Below are 18233 nucleotides of genomic sequence, written 5' to 3'. Positions count from 1 at the left end.
ATTTTGTTCTCAGATATCAGTCTGTGAGGCCCCTCAACAACATATGCGCACTCGGCCACTGCAGTTGCTTGTGCTTGATGGCTGCAACAGAGCAAGCACACTCTCGCAGTTTGTTCACGAAACGCATTCTAGTTATCATTATTATTATTATTGCCGTTTTTGTTGTCTTTTTGAGTATTGGGGTGGAGGGACGTTTATTTTTTTATTATTATGTTTTTAATTACCTAGGTCCCGTGACCATTGCAGTAGAACAAAAACGCGTGACAAAATCATAGACCAGTGGTGATTTACCCAGTGACGTGCGGTGAGGTTCGCTGCTGGTGAGGCACAGAAACCGGAAGTGATTACGTCATTCCGATGTCTAGTTGTTTAAAAAAAAATTGAAATGTATACATCATACATGTATATATGCTTATGGTTTAAAAATTGTCATCTCACCAGAACTGAAAAAACGTTATGTTTTATTGTCTAATACTATTACTTTTAAACGATTATTATTACAAGAAGTTATGCGGCTCAATAGTCAACTGACTTTTACGAGGCTATAGGCCTACAGCTAAACGTACAATCGGTGTGGTAATTGAACTTTTACACCGTGTCAAATAAGATATTAATAGTTACAAGGTAGCGTATGTAGCCCTCCCACCAATGATATGGCTCATTTCAATTTGTCTAGGGAAAATATAACCTTTTACACAACTCGGCAGTGATGGGCAGTAGCGTCACTACTTGTAGCGACCCTACTAGCTTAACTACTTGTCAGTAGCTTGGCAGTAACGTTGCTATTTTTGCTACAAAACCAACCAACTTTTAGCTAAGCTCTTTTATTGATCTAATACCGCAGTAGCGTCCTCGAACGCTAATTTATCCTGGACCTTTCTGATGTTCATTCATAACAGGCTTCCCTGCAGCCATCAAACACAAAAATTAAGCAGTACATCACTTTAGGCGAGACGAGTGAAAATAGATAGATAGATATCGTCATTTCAAGTACACCAGACGCTGCTCATACATTTAAAATGAATTCTCCGCTCATTTTAAATGGGTAGTTTGCATGCAGATTCTAGACAACCGGATAACTAGAATGCTGTTGATATTTAGATACAGCTGAAGATGATGAAAGTTAAAAAGTGAAAAGTCCGTGCTGTCTGCTCAGGGAGTCGAATTGCGAAAATGCACTTCTGCACTCATTTGTTTTCATCTGCATTTGAATACCTGACTCAACAGCCATACCTTAAAAAGTACGTCACTTTATAAGAGACGAGTGAAACTAAATACGTTTTCAGATGCCTTTGTAATCCAAAGAAAAAGTTCCTGTCAACGTCAATGACATCCAACACAAACATACGAACACACGAATTTCATCCATTCAACCGTTTTTATCTGACTGACAGTTGTGTTGATGCCTAAAATTGCATTGACTTGGCATGCAGTTTGTTTAACTGAAAGTAGCTTCTAATGTATCAAACTACTTTTGACAGGTTTATGTAACTTAGCTTGCTACTTTTTTTTTTGAGTGGTAGCTTCCGTGTAGTGAAGCTGAATTTATTGTAGAGTAGCCATGGCCGGCCCAAGCCTTTCGGGGGCCCTAAGCAGAATTTGATATTGGGGCCCCCCCTCCCACCTAGCGGAGTAATTTGCGCTAAACGATTATTGACAAAAATGTCACACTACAATGATTTGACAATGAATTAATTGACATTATCAATTGTATTTATACTGAATTACGTAGATGTGATTTCCTGTATTTTTTATATGGCCAGCTGGAGAAGGGAAATACCTAAATTTAAGCATATTCATAGCATTTTGCTTTTTGACTTTGAGATGGTGACTTGGGCTTGGGCTTCAGTGCCCCTTGACCTCTTGGGCCTGGAAGGCTCATTCAGTTGCTCTCATGCCAAAAATATTCTAGACTTTTGTCCCTTGTTGGACCCCTGTATTATTATAGTAGTTATTTACACCAAAACAGTCACCTTTTAACCTTAGAGGGCACTTAGATCACAGATTTATTTGAAACTCTCATATTCAAAGTGAAGCATCAAGTGTGGTTTACTGAAGTTAAATTGTAAAATAATAAAATACAACAGCATTTGTATTTTTTTTTTTAAAGTATCAGTTTAATAAACAGATCTTTCAACGGATTTGTAAATGTGCAATCTTAAACTGAAATCAGAATACACAAACATTAATATTATCAAAAATAACATTAAAAAATAAATAATGATAGTGCCTCTGTACTCCAAACAAACGATCACAAACATATTAAATAAATAATTTGCAACTGTGCAAATGCGCATTAAGTTAGCAATTTCCAATTACAAAATAGACAAGCATGAATATAATAAAAAATAGAACGTTACATTGATACATAGATTCAATAATGAAAGTGACTCAGTATTCAATTAACCTTTTAAACTAACTAGTTGGAACTTCTAAAAATCAAACTGTTTCAAAACATTCAAATAAACGATAATAACAAAACTGATAAGTCAGTAACATGACAGCAAGGGTTCAACAATCAATTATTGTGAAAATATTCCCAACTGTCTCAATACAATGCAACTGTCCTCAAAATCTTTCCTTCCTAGCTTTTCGGGAGGCAAAGTCATTGATGACATCATTATATGATATTGCTTGGCCAACTTTGCTATTAATACTAATAACAGCAAGTCCACTTAATCTTTCCTGAGCCATCGATGATCTCAGGTATGTTTTAATTAATTTTAGCTTGGAAAAGCTCCTCTCTGCTGAGGCAACTGTCACAGGCAGAGTGCAGGCTATCCTGAGAGCTACCCAAAGATTTGGGTAAACCTCACACATCTCGTTTTGTGAGAGGTATGTGAGCAGCTCAAGGGCGGTCATGGTTTGGGGAAAATCAGGAAGACTCTCGATCTCTACAGCCAGTGCGCTACCATCAACATCAGCCTCCTCTCCACATGAGAGTTTTTCCCCAAGAAGCTCACATTGTTCCCTCTGGACCTTTCGATCGAGCTCCTTAAAATTGAGCAGCACTCCAAAGTTTTCTTTGACCTCGCTTAGTGAATGAAATCTATCCTCCAATGACTGAATGCTACAGTCGACAACAGTATTAAAAAAGGACACTTCTAGCCTCTTCATTGCATCTGCCAACGGTTCATCTGCAGCCTCATAAGCAAAGTGCCTTTTTGTAGAGCGCAATCGCTTCTCTTTTAGAACTGCTTCTGTATTCATCCGCTCACAAATCTCTTTTGCAGATGTCTGTGCATCAGAGAAGCCTTTTTGCCGGTAAATGATCAGTTCACTTTTGTTCTTGTGTACAAGGTTTACAGCTACATCAAGCTGCATGTTGGTTGACTGTAGCAGCTTGCTGGTGATGTTCATTTTCGTCAAAATGTCAAACCTGACAGCACAACTAATCTGAAACCGAAATGACCCTATTTCTTCAGCAAGGGAGTTGGCTTCAACAGCCACTACAGGGTCAGTGGCTTTATTCCTTACTTCTAACAGGGCTTCCCTCACCTTCTCTGCCTGGTAGCGCAAAGCTTCAATGCTTTTGATGCGGCTTTCCCAGCGCGTCTCACTCCAGGACTTGAGGGTGAGGTCAACAAACTGCCGTAAGATGGCCCACCTTTGTAAGGATTTCAGTAGAACTTGTGGAACCAAACGCACGACACAGAGACAGAGGTAAGTGCAATTAAATTGTTTACTGTATGTTTACTGTACTGTACTGTACTGTATTGTACAACAACAGCGGCAGAGTTCGTTGTCAGTTCGGTCCAGGGTCGGTACACAGGCAGGCAGTCGATGGTGGTGCAGGGTATCCAGGAAGGGAAAGGCAGAGTCGTAATCCGTTTAGCAGGCAGAGTAGTCGGTACACACGCAGGCAGTCCAAGACGGGCAGAGTATCCAAAAGGGGAAGCGGCAAAGACGTAATCCGTAAGACAGGCAAGGGTCGGCAACAGGAGATCAATACACAAGGAAAAACGCTGGAACTCTTGAGACATGAAGAAACAAAGACGAACTGGCAACGAGGGACAGGGACACACAGACTATATACACACAAGGTGATGAGGAACAGGTGACAACAATCATGACTGGACAGGTGACAACAATCATGACGGGACAAACAATCAACGAGACGGAGCACACACAAGGGTAGGGCGTGACGTGTCTGAAACGAGAGGAGAGATGAGTAAACAAACACAACACAGAACATAGAAAATGACAATACAGGGGAAACATAAACTATCTCACAGGACGGGACTTGACAGTACCCCCCCCTCTAGGGACGGCACCTGACGTCCGAGGTAGATCAGGGTGGAGGCGATGAAAATCCTGGATGAGGGAAGGATCCATGATGTTGCTCGTGGGAACCCATGACCTCTCCTCAGGACCATAACCCTCCCAATCCACCAGATACTGCTTTCCACGGCCACGACGTCGGACTGACAGAAGGCGTTTGACAGTGAAGACAGGACCCCCATCAACAAACCTGGGAGGAGGAGGAGGCTTAGCGGGGGGAACCAAAGCGCTCTCCTTAACTGGTTTGACCCGGGACACGTGGATGGTGGGGTGAACCCTCATAGACCTGGGAAGTTTGAGACGAACAGCAACAGGGTTAATGACTCTAGATACTGGGAATGGCCCCACAAACCGGGGAGCCAACTTGCGGGACTCCACACGCAAGGGAAGGTCATGTGTGGACAACCAAACCTTATGTCCAGGCTGGTAATTAGGAGCGGGAGTCCGTCGTCGATCCGCCATCCTCTTCGACTGGGTTGCACTCCTCATGAGCATATCTCGCGCTCCCTTCCAAACACGACGACATCGGTGGATGAACCTCTGGGCAGAGGGGACGCTAACTTCCGCCTCAAGGTCGGGGAACAGGGGTGGCTGATAACCGTAAGCACACTGACACAGCCAGTAGACAAGCCAGTAGAAGCACTGGGTAGCGTGTTGTGCGCATACTCCACCCACATGAGATGTTTACTCCACGTGGTTGGACTCTGGGAGACTAGACAGCGTAATCCGGTCTCCAGTTCCTGGTTCAACCTCTCCGCTTGGCCGTTAGACTGGGGATGGTAACCTGAAGAGAGGCTGACTGTGGCACCGAGGAGAGAACAAAAAGCCTTCCAGAATTGAGAAATAAACTGTGGTCCCCGATCTGACACCACATCCCTAGGAAAACCATGTATGCGAAAAACATGGGAGAGAACTGCCTCTGCAGTCCCTTTGGCAGAGGGCAGTTTAGGCAGGGGAATAAAATGTACCATCTTAGAAAATCGGTCAACGACTGTTAAGACTGTAGTATTACCTTCGGATGATGGTAACCCAGTGACGAAATCTAAGGAGATGTCAGACCAGGGACGATGGGGCACAGGAAGCGGCTGAAGGAGACCAGCAGGGGGGCGGTGGGAAACCTTGTTCCGGGCACACACCGAGCAGGCTGCCACATATTCCCCGACCTCCTTCTCCATGGACGGCCACCAGAACCGTTGCCTGGCAACGAAGAGGGTTCGTCGGATTCCGGGGTGGCAGGACACCAGGGAAGTGTGAGCCCAGTGGATGACCTGGGAACGAAGAGATACAGGAACATACAACCGGCTTGGGGGGCAGCCATCAGGTACATTCCTGTTACTATTTGCCTGTCTGACCTCTCCCTCGATTCCCCACGCGACCGCTCCTATCACACAGGCTGGAGGTAGGATGTTGGACGGGGATCTGGGAGCAGAACTAGAGTCAAACAGGCGGGAGAGGAAGGCGCAGGGGTGGAGCTTATTGTCCTTCGGTGAACGCTGCGAGAGGATTCCTCCCACTCCGACATCAGAGGCGTCCACCTCCACCACAAACTGTAGGTGGGGATCAGGAAGGGTGAGGACAGGAGCAGATGTGAAAATCTCTTTCAGCCTCTTGAAGGCTTGTTCTGCTGCAGGGGACCACTGAAACCTGGTGTTGGGAGAGGTCAGAGAATGCAGTGGAGCAGCAACAGAACTATAATTCCTAATGAAGCGTCTATAGAAATTTGCAAAGCCCAGAAAGCGCTGTAACTGCTTGCGAGTGGATGGAGTAGCCCATTCAGTCACAGCACTGACCTTAGAAGGGTCCATCTCAATGTTGTCCTTAGAGACTATGAAACCCAGGAAAGAGACGGAAGAGACGTGAAACTCACATTTTTCTGCTTTCACAAAAAGCTGGTTGCTGAGTAGGCGTTGGAGAACCTCCCGGACGTGTTGAACGTGCGTCTCCTCATCCGGTGAGAAGATAAGTATGTCGTCCAGGTAGACGAAAACATAGCGGTCAAGCATGTCACGGAGAACATCATTGACCAGAGCCTGGAAGACCCCTGGAGCATTGGTCAATCCAAAAGGCATCACCAGATATTCGTAATGACCACTAGGTGTGTTGAAGGCAGTCTTCCATTCGTCCCCCTCCCTTATCCTCACCAGATGATACGCGTTTCTCAGGTCTAGCTTGGTGAAGATCTTAGCATCCCCTAACAATTCAAACGCAGAGGCCATCAAAGGGAGAGGGTACGTATTCTTAATGGTGATGTCATTAAGACCACGGTAGTCAATGCATGGACGAAGCGTCTTATCCTTCTTGTCCACAAAAAAAAAACCTGCACCAGCAGGAGAGGAGGATGGACGAATGAGCCCTGAAGACAAAGAAGAGCTTATATAATTCCTCATAGTCTCAGCCTCTGGTGCCGACAAGGAATAGAGACGCCCCTTAGGGGGTGAAGTCCCTGGGAGCAAGTTAATCGCACAGTCATAAGGCCGGTGAGGTGGTAGAGCTGAGGCCCGGGTCTTATTGAAAACCTCCTTGAGGTCGAGGTAGCACGGAGGAACCTTGGAGAGATCCGGGAAGTCTGAGTCCATCGATGCTGGCAGAGAAGAAGTAGAGCTGCGTGGAACCGCAGTGAGTCTGAGACTGATAGGCGTGGCCACATCAGGGGTGTGGTGACCCTCTGAGGAAAAGGCTGCAGAGACACAGGTTACCGAACACTTCCTGTCCCAACCCAATATCTTCCCTGTGGACCAGTCAATGTGAGGGTTATGTTTAGTCAGCCATGGAAAACCCAAAATAAGAGGGTGTGCTGGAGACTCAAGGAGATGGAAACTCAGAAGCTCAGTATGTACCTCAGAAATAGTAAACTGGAGAGGATGGGTGCGGTGAGTCACCCTACACAGCAGGCGTCCATCAAGAGCATGAGCCTCTAAAGGCTTGGGGAGAGAAATTAATTTCAATTCTAATCTCTGAGCTAACCTCCAATCAATAAAGCTCTCATCAGCCCCAGAGTCTACTAACACAGGATGAGTCACAGTCTGAGAAGGAGTTATTAGTTGTGCTTGGATCACAGGCCTAAATGAAGAGAATATGGCACGGCTTACCATTGGGTTTCTCACAAAAGCCTGGCTCTTCAATGGACATCCGGAGATGAAGTGGCCCATCTGTCCGCAGTAGATGCACTCTCCCTCACGAAACCGCCGCTGGCGCTCCTCTGCCGTCAGTCTTGTCCGACCCAACTGCATTGACTCCTCCACACCCGCGGGAGGTGCTGGTGAGGCAGCCGCTGAACTGAACAGAGCAGGAGATCGCCAGGAGTGTTGACGAGAATCAGTCGCTGGTCCCTTTAGGAACGCTGGGTTGAAGTGCGGCTTAGCTCTCTCTCTCTCTCTCTTTCTCGTAGCTTCATACGGTTCTCAATCCGATTCACTAGAGCTATGAGAGAATCGACATCCGTTGGCAGCTCGAGGGCTGTCAGTTGATCCCTAATCGGATCAGCCAATCCACGCATGAAAGCGTCGAAAAGTGACTCCTCATTCCAACCACTATCTGTGGCCAGAGAACGAAAATCCATAGCATATGTACTAACACTACGATTGCCCTGCCGTAGATCCATCAAGGATCGTGCTGCCTCTCTACCATGAGCAGTGTGATCAAATATTTTGCCTAAACTCTCTGTGAACAGCTGTACTGAGGCACAGATCGGAGTGCCTCTAGCCCACTCAGCAGTCGCCCACTTCGCAGCTCGGCCAGTAAGAAAGGAGATGATATACGCTACCCGAGCGCGTTCCGTCGGAAAGGACTGTGCCTGTATCTCGAAATGAAGTCCACATTGAACTAAAAATTCCCGACAGTCTCCAGATTCGCCAGAAAACTTCTCGAGCTGGGCGAGCAGCATTGGCGTCACGGAAGGCACTGGATTAGCCTGGAACACTGGCGCTGCCATCGGAGCATGATCTACCATCGGAGTTGGAGCGGGAGGTGAAGTCATCCGAGCCAACAGTTGCTCAAACTGTGTAGACAGTCCTCCCATCTGGGCAGAGATCCCGGACACCTCGGTACTCACGGCATGTAGAACCTCTTCGGTCAGGACGATTCTTTTGCCCTGGGCTTGCAGAGTCCGGCGCACCTTCTCAGTGTCGGCTGGATCCATCTTGGCCAGTTCGTACTGTAAGGATTTCAGTAGAACTTGTGGAACCAAACGCACGACACAGAGACAGAGGTAAGTGCAATTCAATTGTTTACTGTATTGTTCATAGGCAGTCCAAAAACACGTTATATTCCACAATACAACAACAGCGGCAGAGTTCGTTGTCAGTTCGGTCCAGGGTCGGTACACAGGCAGGCAGTCGATGGTGGTGCAGGGTATCCAGGAAGGGAAAGGCAGAGTCGTAATCCGTTTAGCAGGCAGAGTAGTCGGTACACACGCAGGCAGTCCAAGACGGGCAGAGTATCCAAAAGGGGAAGCGGCAAAGACGTAATCCGTAAGACAGGCAAGGGTCGGCAACAGGAGATCAATACACAAGGAAAAACGCTGGAACTCTTGAGACATGAAGAAACAAAGACGAACTGGCAACGAGGGACAGGGACACACAGACTATATACACACAAGGTGATGAGGAACAGGTGACAACAATCATGACTGGACAGGTGACAACAATCATGACGGGACAAACAATCAACGAGACGGAGCACACACAAGGGTAGGGCGTGACGTGTCTGAAACGAGAGGAGAGATGAGTAAACAAACACAACACAGAACATAGAAAATGACAATACAGGGGAAACATAAACTATCTCACAGGACGGGACTTGACAACCTTTGAGTGGACCCAGCGAACAAATTGTATACCTTCTCCACATTTCCAAAAAAACGAGAAGCATCAGTTGATGCTTTGGCTGCATCTGAGACGGTCAGATTCAAGGTATGAGCACTGCAAGGCACATAAAAAGCTCTTGGATTTTTGACCAAGAGCCTAGCCTGCACACCTTTGTGCTTCCCCTTTATATTGGCCCCATTGTCGTAAGACTGCCCCCGACAGTCCTGAAAAGGGATGTTCAATTCCTCAAGCCTGTTAAGGATTAAATTGGACAAACCCAGGCCAGTGGATTGTGGAGCTATGAGAAATCCCAAAAAGTGCTCTTTTATTTCTGGTGTTTTGCCCAGAGTGACTGTGCGCACCACAACAGACATTTGTTCCTGGTGACTAACATCAGGTGTACAGTCTAATATGATGGCACAATATTTGCAGTCCTTGATTTCTGCCACCATTGCCTCCATTATTTTGTCACTGATACTCTATCAGCTCATTTTGGATAGTCTTACCCAGGTACGTGTTGTGCTGCATTCCACTATCAATTCTCCTGATGTGGTCTTTTAACACCGGGTCAAATTTTGCCATCAGTTCTACCTCTTTCAGGAAGTTCCCATTGTTGGCCTGATGCAAAGTATCAACAGAACCCCTGAAAGCAAGATTCCTCTCTGCCAAAGACTGAATGATGCTAATCAAACGTGTGAGAACATCTCTCCAACGATTTCTTTCTGCCTCCAAAAGGGCCATTTCTGTCGCATCAATAGTCTTCTGCTTAGAAAGACGGAGGGCAAAGTCTTTCCACTCCATCATATTGCTGCAGTGATCTACACTATTCTCATGCTGTTCCAGAAAAGCTCCTACATTGACCCAATCACGCTGTCCCTTTGTTTACAGTTTTGTGGACTTTCTGGAGAATAATTTGCAACAGAAGCAGTAAACCGCATCATTCTTCTTTGAATAAATTAGCCAGCTTCGCTTGATTTTTTCCCCATTAACTAATTGTCTATACGTATAATGGTAATGAAAGCTTCGTCCATCAGATTTTTTGGGGAAGGTGAAGGTGTCACTAATTTGCACTGGCCCTCTTCTTACCAGATCAGTCCTTTCTGAGTCAGACAGGAATGCTGACCATTCAGCTGGGTCAATTGGAGGAGCTGTTGATCCACCACCTTGATAGCTGGTGCTTGTTGAGGGAGTGGATGGGACATCCATAGCAGTGGATGCTGTAGAAGGACCTGTAGGAACATTAGATACAAAAATAGAATCATAACATAACACAAGATATTTCACAGTTAAGTAAGGCAACACAAAACAAAAACTGTTAGATTAACTGACCTGTTATGCCGGCAGAGGTTGAAGTCGGTGTATCAGTGACTGTCAATGCTGGTAACTGTTCCTCAATGGGTATAAGTTCTTCCTCACTTTCAGGTGACTGTAAGTCTGCTGGGGGTGAACCTGCAAAGATAAAATAAATAAATCAACAAATATATACAGTACTGTGCAAAAGTTTTAGGCAGGTTTGAAAAAATGCTGTAAACTAAGAATGCTTTCAAAAATGGAAGTGTTAACAGTTTATTTTCATCAATTCTTCATAAATTAACAAAATGCAGTGAAGGAACAGAAGAAAATTCTAAATTAAATCAATATTTGGTGTGACCACCCTTTGCCTTCAAAAAAGCATCAATTCTTCCAGATACACTTGCGCACAGTTTTTGAAGGAACTCGGCTGGTAAATTGTTCCAAACATCTTGGAGAACTAACCACAGATATTCTGTGGATGTAGGCTTCCTAAAATTCTTCTGTCTCTTCATGTAAACCCAGACAGACTCGATGATGTAGAGATCAGGGCTCTGTGGGGGTCATACCATCACTTGCAGGACTTTCTGTTCTTCTTTAAGCTGAAGATAGTTGTTAATGACATTGGCTGTATGTTTGGGGTTATGTTCCTGCTGCAGAATACATTTGGTGCCAATCATACGCCTCCCTGATGGTATTGCATGATGGATTAGTATCTGCCTGTATTTCTCAGCATTGAGGACACCATTCATCCTGACCAAATCTCCAACTCCACTTGCAGAAATGCAGCCCCAAACTGGAAATTAACCTCTACCATGCTTCACTGTTGCCTGCAGACTCTCATTATTGTACCTCTCTCCAGCCCTTCGGCAAACAAACTACCTTCTATGGAATCAGATCAATGCCATAAATATTTTGTAATCTGTAATATAGATTTTGTATCTGTGAAACCATCTACACTTTCAAAACCTATCTACAGATACGGATTTCAAATACGAAATGTATAGATACATTTCTACACTTTCAAAAACTATCTTCACTTTCAAAATCCATTTACAGATACGGATTTCAAATACAAAATGTATCTACACTTTCAAAAACTATCTACACTTTCAAAAACTATCTTCACTTTCAAAATCTATCTGCAGATACGGATTTCAGTTACGGATTCCAGTTACGTATTATGGATACGGATTTCAAATACGAGTTACGGATTTCAGTTACGAATTACAAAATCTTTTTGGCAGTGTTTTAACCAGCTTTCTAAAGAGCCAATCAGCGCTTATGGCAGATTTTCTAACGCGCCAATCAACACATTGTATCCTGTACTGACTAGCCAATCAGCGCTAGCTTGCTGCAACTGCTGGGAGAGTTGAGTGAAACGGTTATGCAGGCAGCATTTCACTGGAAACAGACACCAAGACACCGAGAGATGGCACAGGTAAGAAGGCCTGTATTTCAAGTTGTTAATAAAGTAATTGTAAAACGCACAATCATAGTCAATGGTTTTCACTCCACACTTCGTTCCACCTGTTACTCAGATCCTTGTCGTTGTATGGAAGATAGTATGAACTGCTTTGGTAGCTAACGAAAGCTAACGTTAGCATGTTTGTGACCGATTCACATTTAATTAAGATAACCATGAACAGTATTCATATGACCCATTATCACAATGAGAACATTTAGCAAACAAACTGCTATTGTTTGTCTTGTTCTCCAGACACATGCAGAGGTGGTGGTGGGGGTATAACGTTAGGTGCATCCTCAACTGGATAATGACCAGCCTGATCTCAAAACCACCTTGCAATGACATGTCATTTTCGTTTCTTTTCATGACACTTTGGGGTAGCCTTCTTGTAACCATTTTCTGAAGTCCTTGAAAACGCTTTATTGTGTATTTTTTGTGGAAGCGAGTTTTACGCAAATACACTAGTTAGATCCATGGAAGTTGATGGAACAGTTGATCTAGGCCAGGGATGGCCAAACTAAGTAATTGTTTGAAAATTGATGCACTTAACATTTTTCTGCATGGACCATAAGCAAAAAAACACAATAACCTAGAGTCTAGTCACTTAAGCATAACACATACAGACTCATAGACAGCAGCATGTTGAAAAATAACTGTTAACTGTTGATTTTTGCTTTAACCAGAAACCCCACATTTGTAATTTCTTGTAACTTTAACATTTACAGTCATACACATGACCAATCCATATCCATGACAAAGAACCATTATCATAATTTTGGTAATATGTTAACATGAATGTTTACTTTGAGTGTTATGTGCTGATTGTGTATTGGATGTTCATGTATGCATTTTTGTCAGGTGGCAGTGGGAAATGATGTTCTCCACAGACTGAGGTCTAGGTTGGAGGGGGCCTTAGATCGGCAGCCCTTAGACCTTGACTATCTGGAGTTCACCTGCAGGAATCAGATGTCTCTCATACATCTGTTATCTGCCAGCATCCATTTCCCAGAGGAGGTAGGTTCAAGTTGTATTTTTTCTTTGAAAGCTAAATTTAAAGGCAGTAATGGAAAGTATGTAGATTATGTTTAAGGTGGTAACAGAAGCTGGTAAGGTGTGTCTGAAGAAGCCCAAAAGATTACCAGCGGAATAAAACAAATCTGCTTTGAAGGTTTGCATATATCATAACATAGTGGAATGCATTACATTGTTAAATATTACTAAGAACAACAACAAAAAACATTACTCAATAGCTTAAATGACCTAGTGAAATCCCTAATAATGGCACTTTTAGACTAAGCAGTTCATTGATAAAATAAACCTGGGCTGAAATGTTATACAGCATGCTGTGTGTACATGACATGTGAAATCTTATATTGACACACTATATTACCAGAATTTTTGTGATAAAGTAGAACCAGACATGAGATGAGTTAAGACATAGGCTAGAGGACGGAAGTAGAGAGAGAGAGAGAGAGAAATAATATCAGGGGACAGAAAAAGACTAGAAACAGAAGTGTCGCTTTTTGTGCCCTCAGATCCATTCCTATGAATGTGTTACTGTCCATTCACTTATAGTGAAAGTACGGCCAGAGATAGTACATGTTTATGGAGATACACCATGAGGAGCCACTTCCTGGAGTCATGAGGTTGCCCGATCACGAGGTCCAGCTGTGGTGATCGCACCTGGTTTGCACACTGATTGCACAAAGGGCCGTCACTAGTCCCCCTTTATGCAGTGGTTATGCAGTGGTGGCTCATTCTGTAACGTTGAGATCTATGGCAGAATCCCAGAATTTCACATAATTTGTTAAGCCTTATTTTTCTTAGTAATTGATGTACATTTTGGACGTGGTATCATGATCTCCAAAGTCTCCTGCCCATTTCAGGTAAATGTTGTGAAATGTAACTATGATCTTGTCGCTTGTCAACGATCAATTTGTCGCCCCCCTCTCCCCTTTAGGTCCTTGGAGGTCTTTACGAGCTTGTGTCTCTCATAAATAATCAAATCGATGAGAGAAGAACAAGGGTTGTGGTGGACAGAGTATATGGGGAAAGGGGCCGTCCGAAGTTGGTGGTCTCTCACCAACATCTAGAGGAACTTCTTGAAATGGACCTATCAGTCCCATGCATTTCCAAATTGCTTGGAATTTCCACCCGCACGCTGTTTCGGAGAATGAACGACTGGGGTCTATCAAGAGGTGACACCTACAGCCAGTGTTCAGATGATGAACTAGACCGTTTGATTGTACAGATCAAACAAACTTCACCAAATTCTGGTTGGTTGGTTACAAAGTACATCACATCATCAAACATAAACACTACTGCAAAACAGCATTATGTTATGTTACTATACTGACTAACAGTTTCAGAATCTAATTTATTTCAGTGCCGTTTGGTTTTCAATAACTCACAGGGTTTCTACACACCCTTGAAAAGTATGACATTTGATTTTAGTATGTCCCAGGTCTGGATAAGTAAGGAAAACAGGAAAGTTGATATGGAAAAATATTTGTGATTCCACACTGTTGGAGTGATCATGTCTGATTGGGTGCAGATCCTAAATGGCAGCATGTGTAGGAACCCTGAACTCGCTTCACCTAATGTTTAATACCACATTATTTCTGTAATTACGAGTGTCTTATACCAGTCTTATTTACCTCATCTCCTGGTAGGTTCCAGGATGGTAAAGGGGCTTCTAAAGTCATTAGGCCATAAGGTGCAGTGGACTCGGGTGTGGGATGCAATGCATAGGGTTGATGCCCTTGGTGTCCTTCAAAGGATGACAAGGCTTGGATGTGCTGTAAGGAGAACTTACAGTGTTCCTTCCCCACTCTCCTTGCTTCACATCGACACAAACCACAAGCTCATAAGGTTTGTTGATTGATAACAAGTAGAGACACATTACAGTCTGCATATTGCCAATGCTAATTAATAAGCAGTATTTTAGAGAATAAACTTGTTCATTTTGCAGATATGGCATCGTCATATTCGGGGGGATAGATGGATACTCCAGAAAGGTTAGTACCCTGATGGATTCAAAGGTAAAGGAGAAATCCATTGTGGCCATTTAGCCCTTTTGTTGGCTACTGTCAGTAGAAAAAATAACAAGAATATTTGATGATATATTATACATTGATAACATTGATATATTATACATTGATAACATACATAATATTTAAAATGATTATATTATCATACATCACATTTCCTTGTTCTTTTTACTGAATCCAGTGACCTCAAACAACAGGTGTTAAGTTCACTGTATGTTTATTTTATAGCTCACCCTCAGTCTACTTTACGTATGCCTCATAATTTGAAAGGTATTTTGAATAGGAAGTAGTTTCCAAAAGCCTACTGGCAGAGTAAACATTAGTTTGTCAGCAGCCGATGACATACAAGTTTCCTTTGCGCTGTGTTTGCCTGAGCAACGTCTGTAAGTTGTTTCTTTAAACTTTATTATTAGGGTATGACCTTTAGATGCTGGTAATTATTTTAGACTCAGGAAAAGTATCTTTCCTCAGGCCTTCCGAACTTGTACTTATTTTACACATTCACTCCTCAGCATTCAGGAGCACATTCTTTTCTAAATATTTGTTCTACTTGTTATTCTCTCCTATGTTTTCATAGGTCCTGTACCTGAGAGTGTCCAACAATAACAAGGCCAGAACAGCCCTGGAATTCTTTCTTGAGGCTATTGATGAACATGGCTGTCCGTCTAGGTAACAAAATGATTTCTGTTAAATTCATTAAAATGAAAAATGATGTGCTGTCAACATCATCCATGTGATGCCAACAATGTGTGTATAGTTAAGTTATAAGCCTTGAGGAAATTCTAGGCTGTGAATGCTACAGTGTACTTTTCCTGATATTGTGTTTTGGCTAAAGCATTTGATATGGAAATAAATTCATTTAGGGGACAATGCACCAAATGTCATTTCAAGATCGGATTACTTGGGCACCAGTAACCATAGAGAGAAATGCATGTCGTATCTGTGTGACGAAAACTCGAGTAATCTGAGACGAAGGGGTCTGTATCCAGGAGGCAAGGTGTGACTTGTTAATAACGTCTTGCGTCCCACCTGTCATGTTCCCACACCCCAGTTTGAGAAATGCTGGTTTCTAAAGAAAAGTGTATTGTCAGGCTGCTACTACTTTGAACAATCGCGAGATAACTAAATCAGACCACACGTTAATTTGCATACTGCTTCACATTTCAAGGGTCAGAGGAGACCAGGGCGTCGAAAATGTTGACATTGCAAGGCATATGTTTGCTGTGCGGGGATGTGGTCGGGGGAGCTTTATTTCCGGAAAAAGCGTGCACAACCAAAGGTAAGATGAGTGGCTGGATCCCTCTTATCCCCCCTCAGCCCTGCCTTTTAAATGTTTTTGGGGGGCTTCAAATTTGAGTTTTCTTAGTGTAAGTGTAGGCCTGTATAAGAAATATGTTTTTGATATCTTCTCAAATGAACTACAATCAAAGTACAACAACTGCATACATCTGAATAGTTGGAACCTATGGGAAGACTGAAAGTGAATAAAGTAATCGGTAACCTAAATATATATATTTTTCAGAATCGAACGCCTGTGGCGTGATGTCTGGATGGCCGTCACCAGCATTTATTACAATGTCCTCCATAGCTTGGAGGAGGACGGTTTCCTGGACCCGGCGGACACCACAAACATCTTCTGTGCACAGTACACCTTTCTGCCCCGGATCCAGAACGATCTAGATGTTTTCTGTGATGGGTGGAACAGCCATTCCCTCCGCACAGAGGGCAACTACACACCAGACCAACTCTGGGAACTGGGAATGAGCCAGATTCCCATCAGCAACCCAGACAATCCCGAGGTGAGGAAGGTTTTGTACAGTGCCTTCGTTCATACAGACTGATATACACTCCTACTGACAGTCTTAGACCTAAGTCTGTTTAACTTATATGTTAGTCTATATGAGGGGTACGATAAACAATGCAATGCAATGTGATTAACTGTACCCACTAAGAGAAATGATAAATCGAGTATAAGTACATTGTCTATAAGGTGAGCTTAATCTTATCTCTGTATTTTGCAATTTCAGGAATTGTATCCTCCTGACACAGAAATTCCACCCGAAAATGGAGTGCAGGTGCCAGAATACCCATCTCCTCTGACCAGGGAACAGATGGAGGGACTGAGTGAAATGTTTGACCCCTGTGCTCCATCTGCATCTTTTGGAACAGATATTTTCTGTGATGTTGTCAATTATGTTGTGACACTTCTTGAGGATATGGAAGGGGCACAATGAATATTTACATTATTTATTATTCCAACACAAAATGTAACTCTTAACTGTGTGTATGTGTGACAAACAAAACGAGAAAACAAAGAGGAAGTGTGTGTGTGTGTGAATCATCACGCCCATCACAAGTTCACACAAGGCCAAAGCCTGTAAAGTTATTGTTCGTGCAGCTCCTCACATGGTCAGCAAAGTTGCTCAAATGTGTAAATCTGGCTGGGACATATAAAGTTCCAAAGCAAGTGGAGGATCGCAGGTTTTGCCTTCCCTCCACCCTCACTCGCATCTTCCCCCCTGGTAACTCCCATCCAATCCAGAATTGTACAAGCTTTCCGAGCTCGGATGGAGAGGCTGCAATAATAGAGAAGACAATGTGTATTTGTGAATGAGGGTGTGCATGACAGAGAGAGTGTGTGTGTGTGTGTGTGTGTGTGAGAGAGAGAGAATTAAAGAATGTGTGTGTTTAACATTTATCTGCTACTATGAATATCATTATATATCAGTATCGCTCATCTTAATCGCCACACTAATGTCATCACTAATTATGTTAATATATCCCATGTAAATTTCAGAAATTTAACCTAAAAGTGCAGTTGTCAGTCAAATCATTTCAATTTACCCGTCTCAATGTAGCTTCGCAAAAAGCCAGTGGTCTGGTCCCGGATGTTGGTGGGGAGGGAGGAATCCTCATCGTCAGAGCCAGAGTCGTCTCCAGGCCACACAATATGGCTCAAGATTGTCTAAGAATGACAAATCATGTATAATTTGAAATTTAAGCAATCCAATGTGAGAGCTCGAGGAGTCCCTACAGAACAGAAATGCATTTGTTGACAGGCCAACGAGAACAGCTCACTTCCTGAAGCAGGACATGTATGGGGTGATACTTCTGTCCTAATAACAATGTCTACTGTACCTCTGCACTGGGCATTGCTTCCTCAAACCTGGGGAAAAGCATGCTGGCTGTGTCCGGCCTCGCTTGAAGCAATTTGAGGACCTTTGTGTCCTTCAACCCCCTTTTAATTTGTTTAATTTGCCTCAAGCGTCGGCCAACAACCTAGGGTTAACATAAAATCGATCAAATATGTTAGTTACTTCAATGGAGAAATCTGGGATG

The 18233-nt window shown here is 43.5% G+C and overlaps 1 protein-coding gene across 1 annotated transcript; it reads left to right on the top strand.

The window, feature by feature from the left end:
- Nucleotides 1–13898: 13898 nt before the first annotated feature.
- On the top strand, nucleotides 13899–17128 carry LOC308370412 (uncharacterized protein; the record flags this gene model as incomplete). The annotated part of the gene is made up of 7 exons (XM_080845064.1): nucleotides 13899–14120; nucleotides 14517–14715; nucleotides 14816–14861; nucleotides 15472–15563; nucleotides 16063–16173; nucleotides 16417–16693; nucleotides 16922–17128. Exons 1-7 carry the CDS (start codon nucleotides 13952–13954, stop codon nucleotides 17126–17128), a joined length of 1101 nt encoding a protein of 366 aa, XP_080701190.1. The 5' UTR covers nucleotides 13899–13951.
- Between the last annotated feature and the right edge of the window lie 1105 nt (nucleotides 17129–18233).

This window comes from Sprattus sprattus, assembly GCF_963457725.1.
Source record: "Sprattus sprattus genome assembly, chromosome: 9".
Classification (NCBI taxonomy): domain Eukaryota; kingdom Metazoa; phylum Chordata; class Actinopteri; order Clupeiformes; family Clupeidae; genus Sprattus; species Sprattus sprattus.
This window is presented reverse-complemented; position numbering and strand designations above follow the sequence as displayed.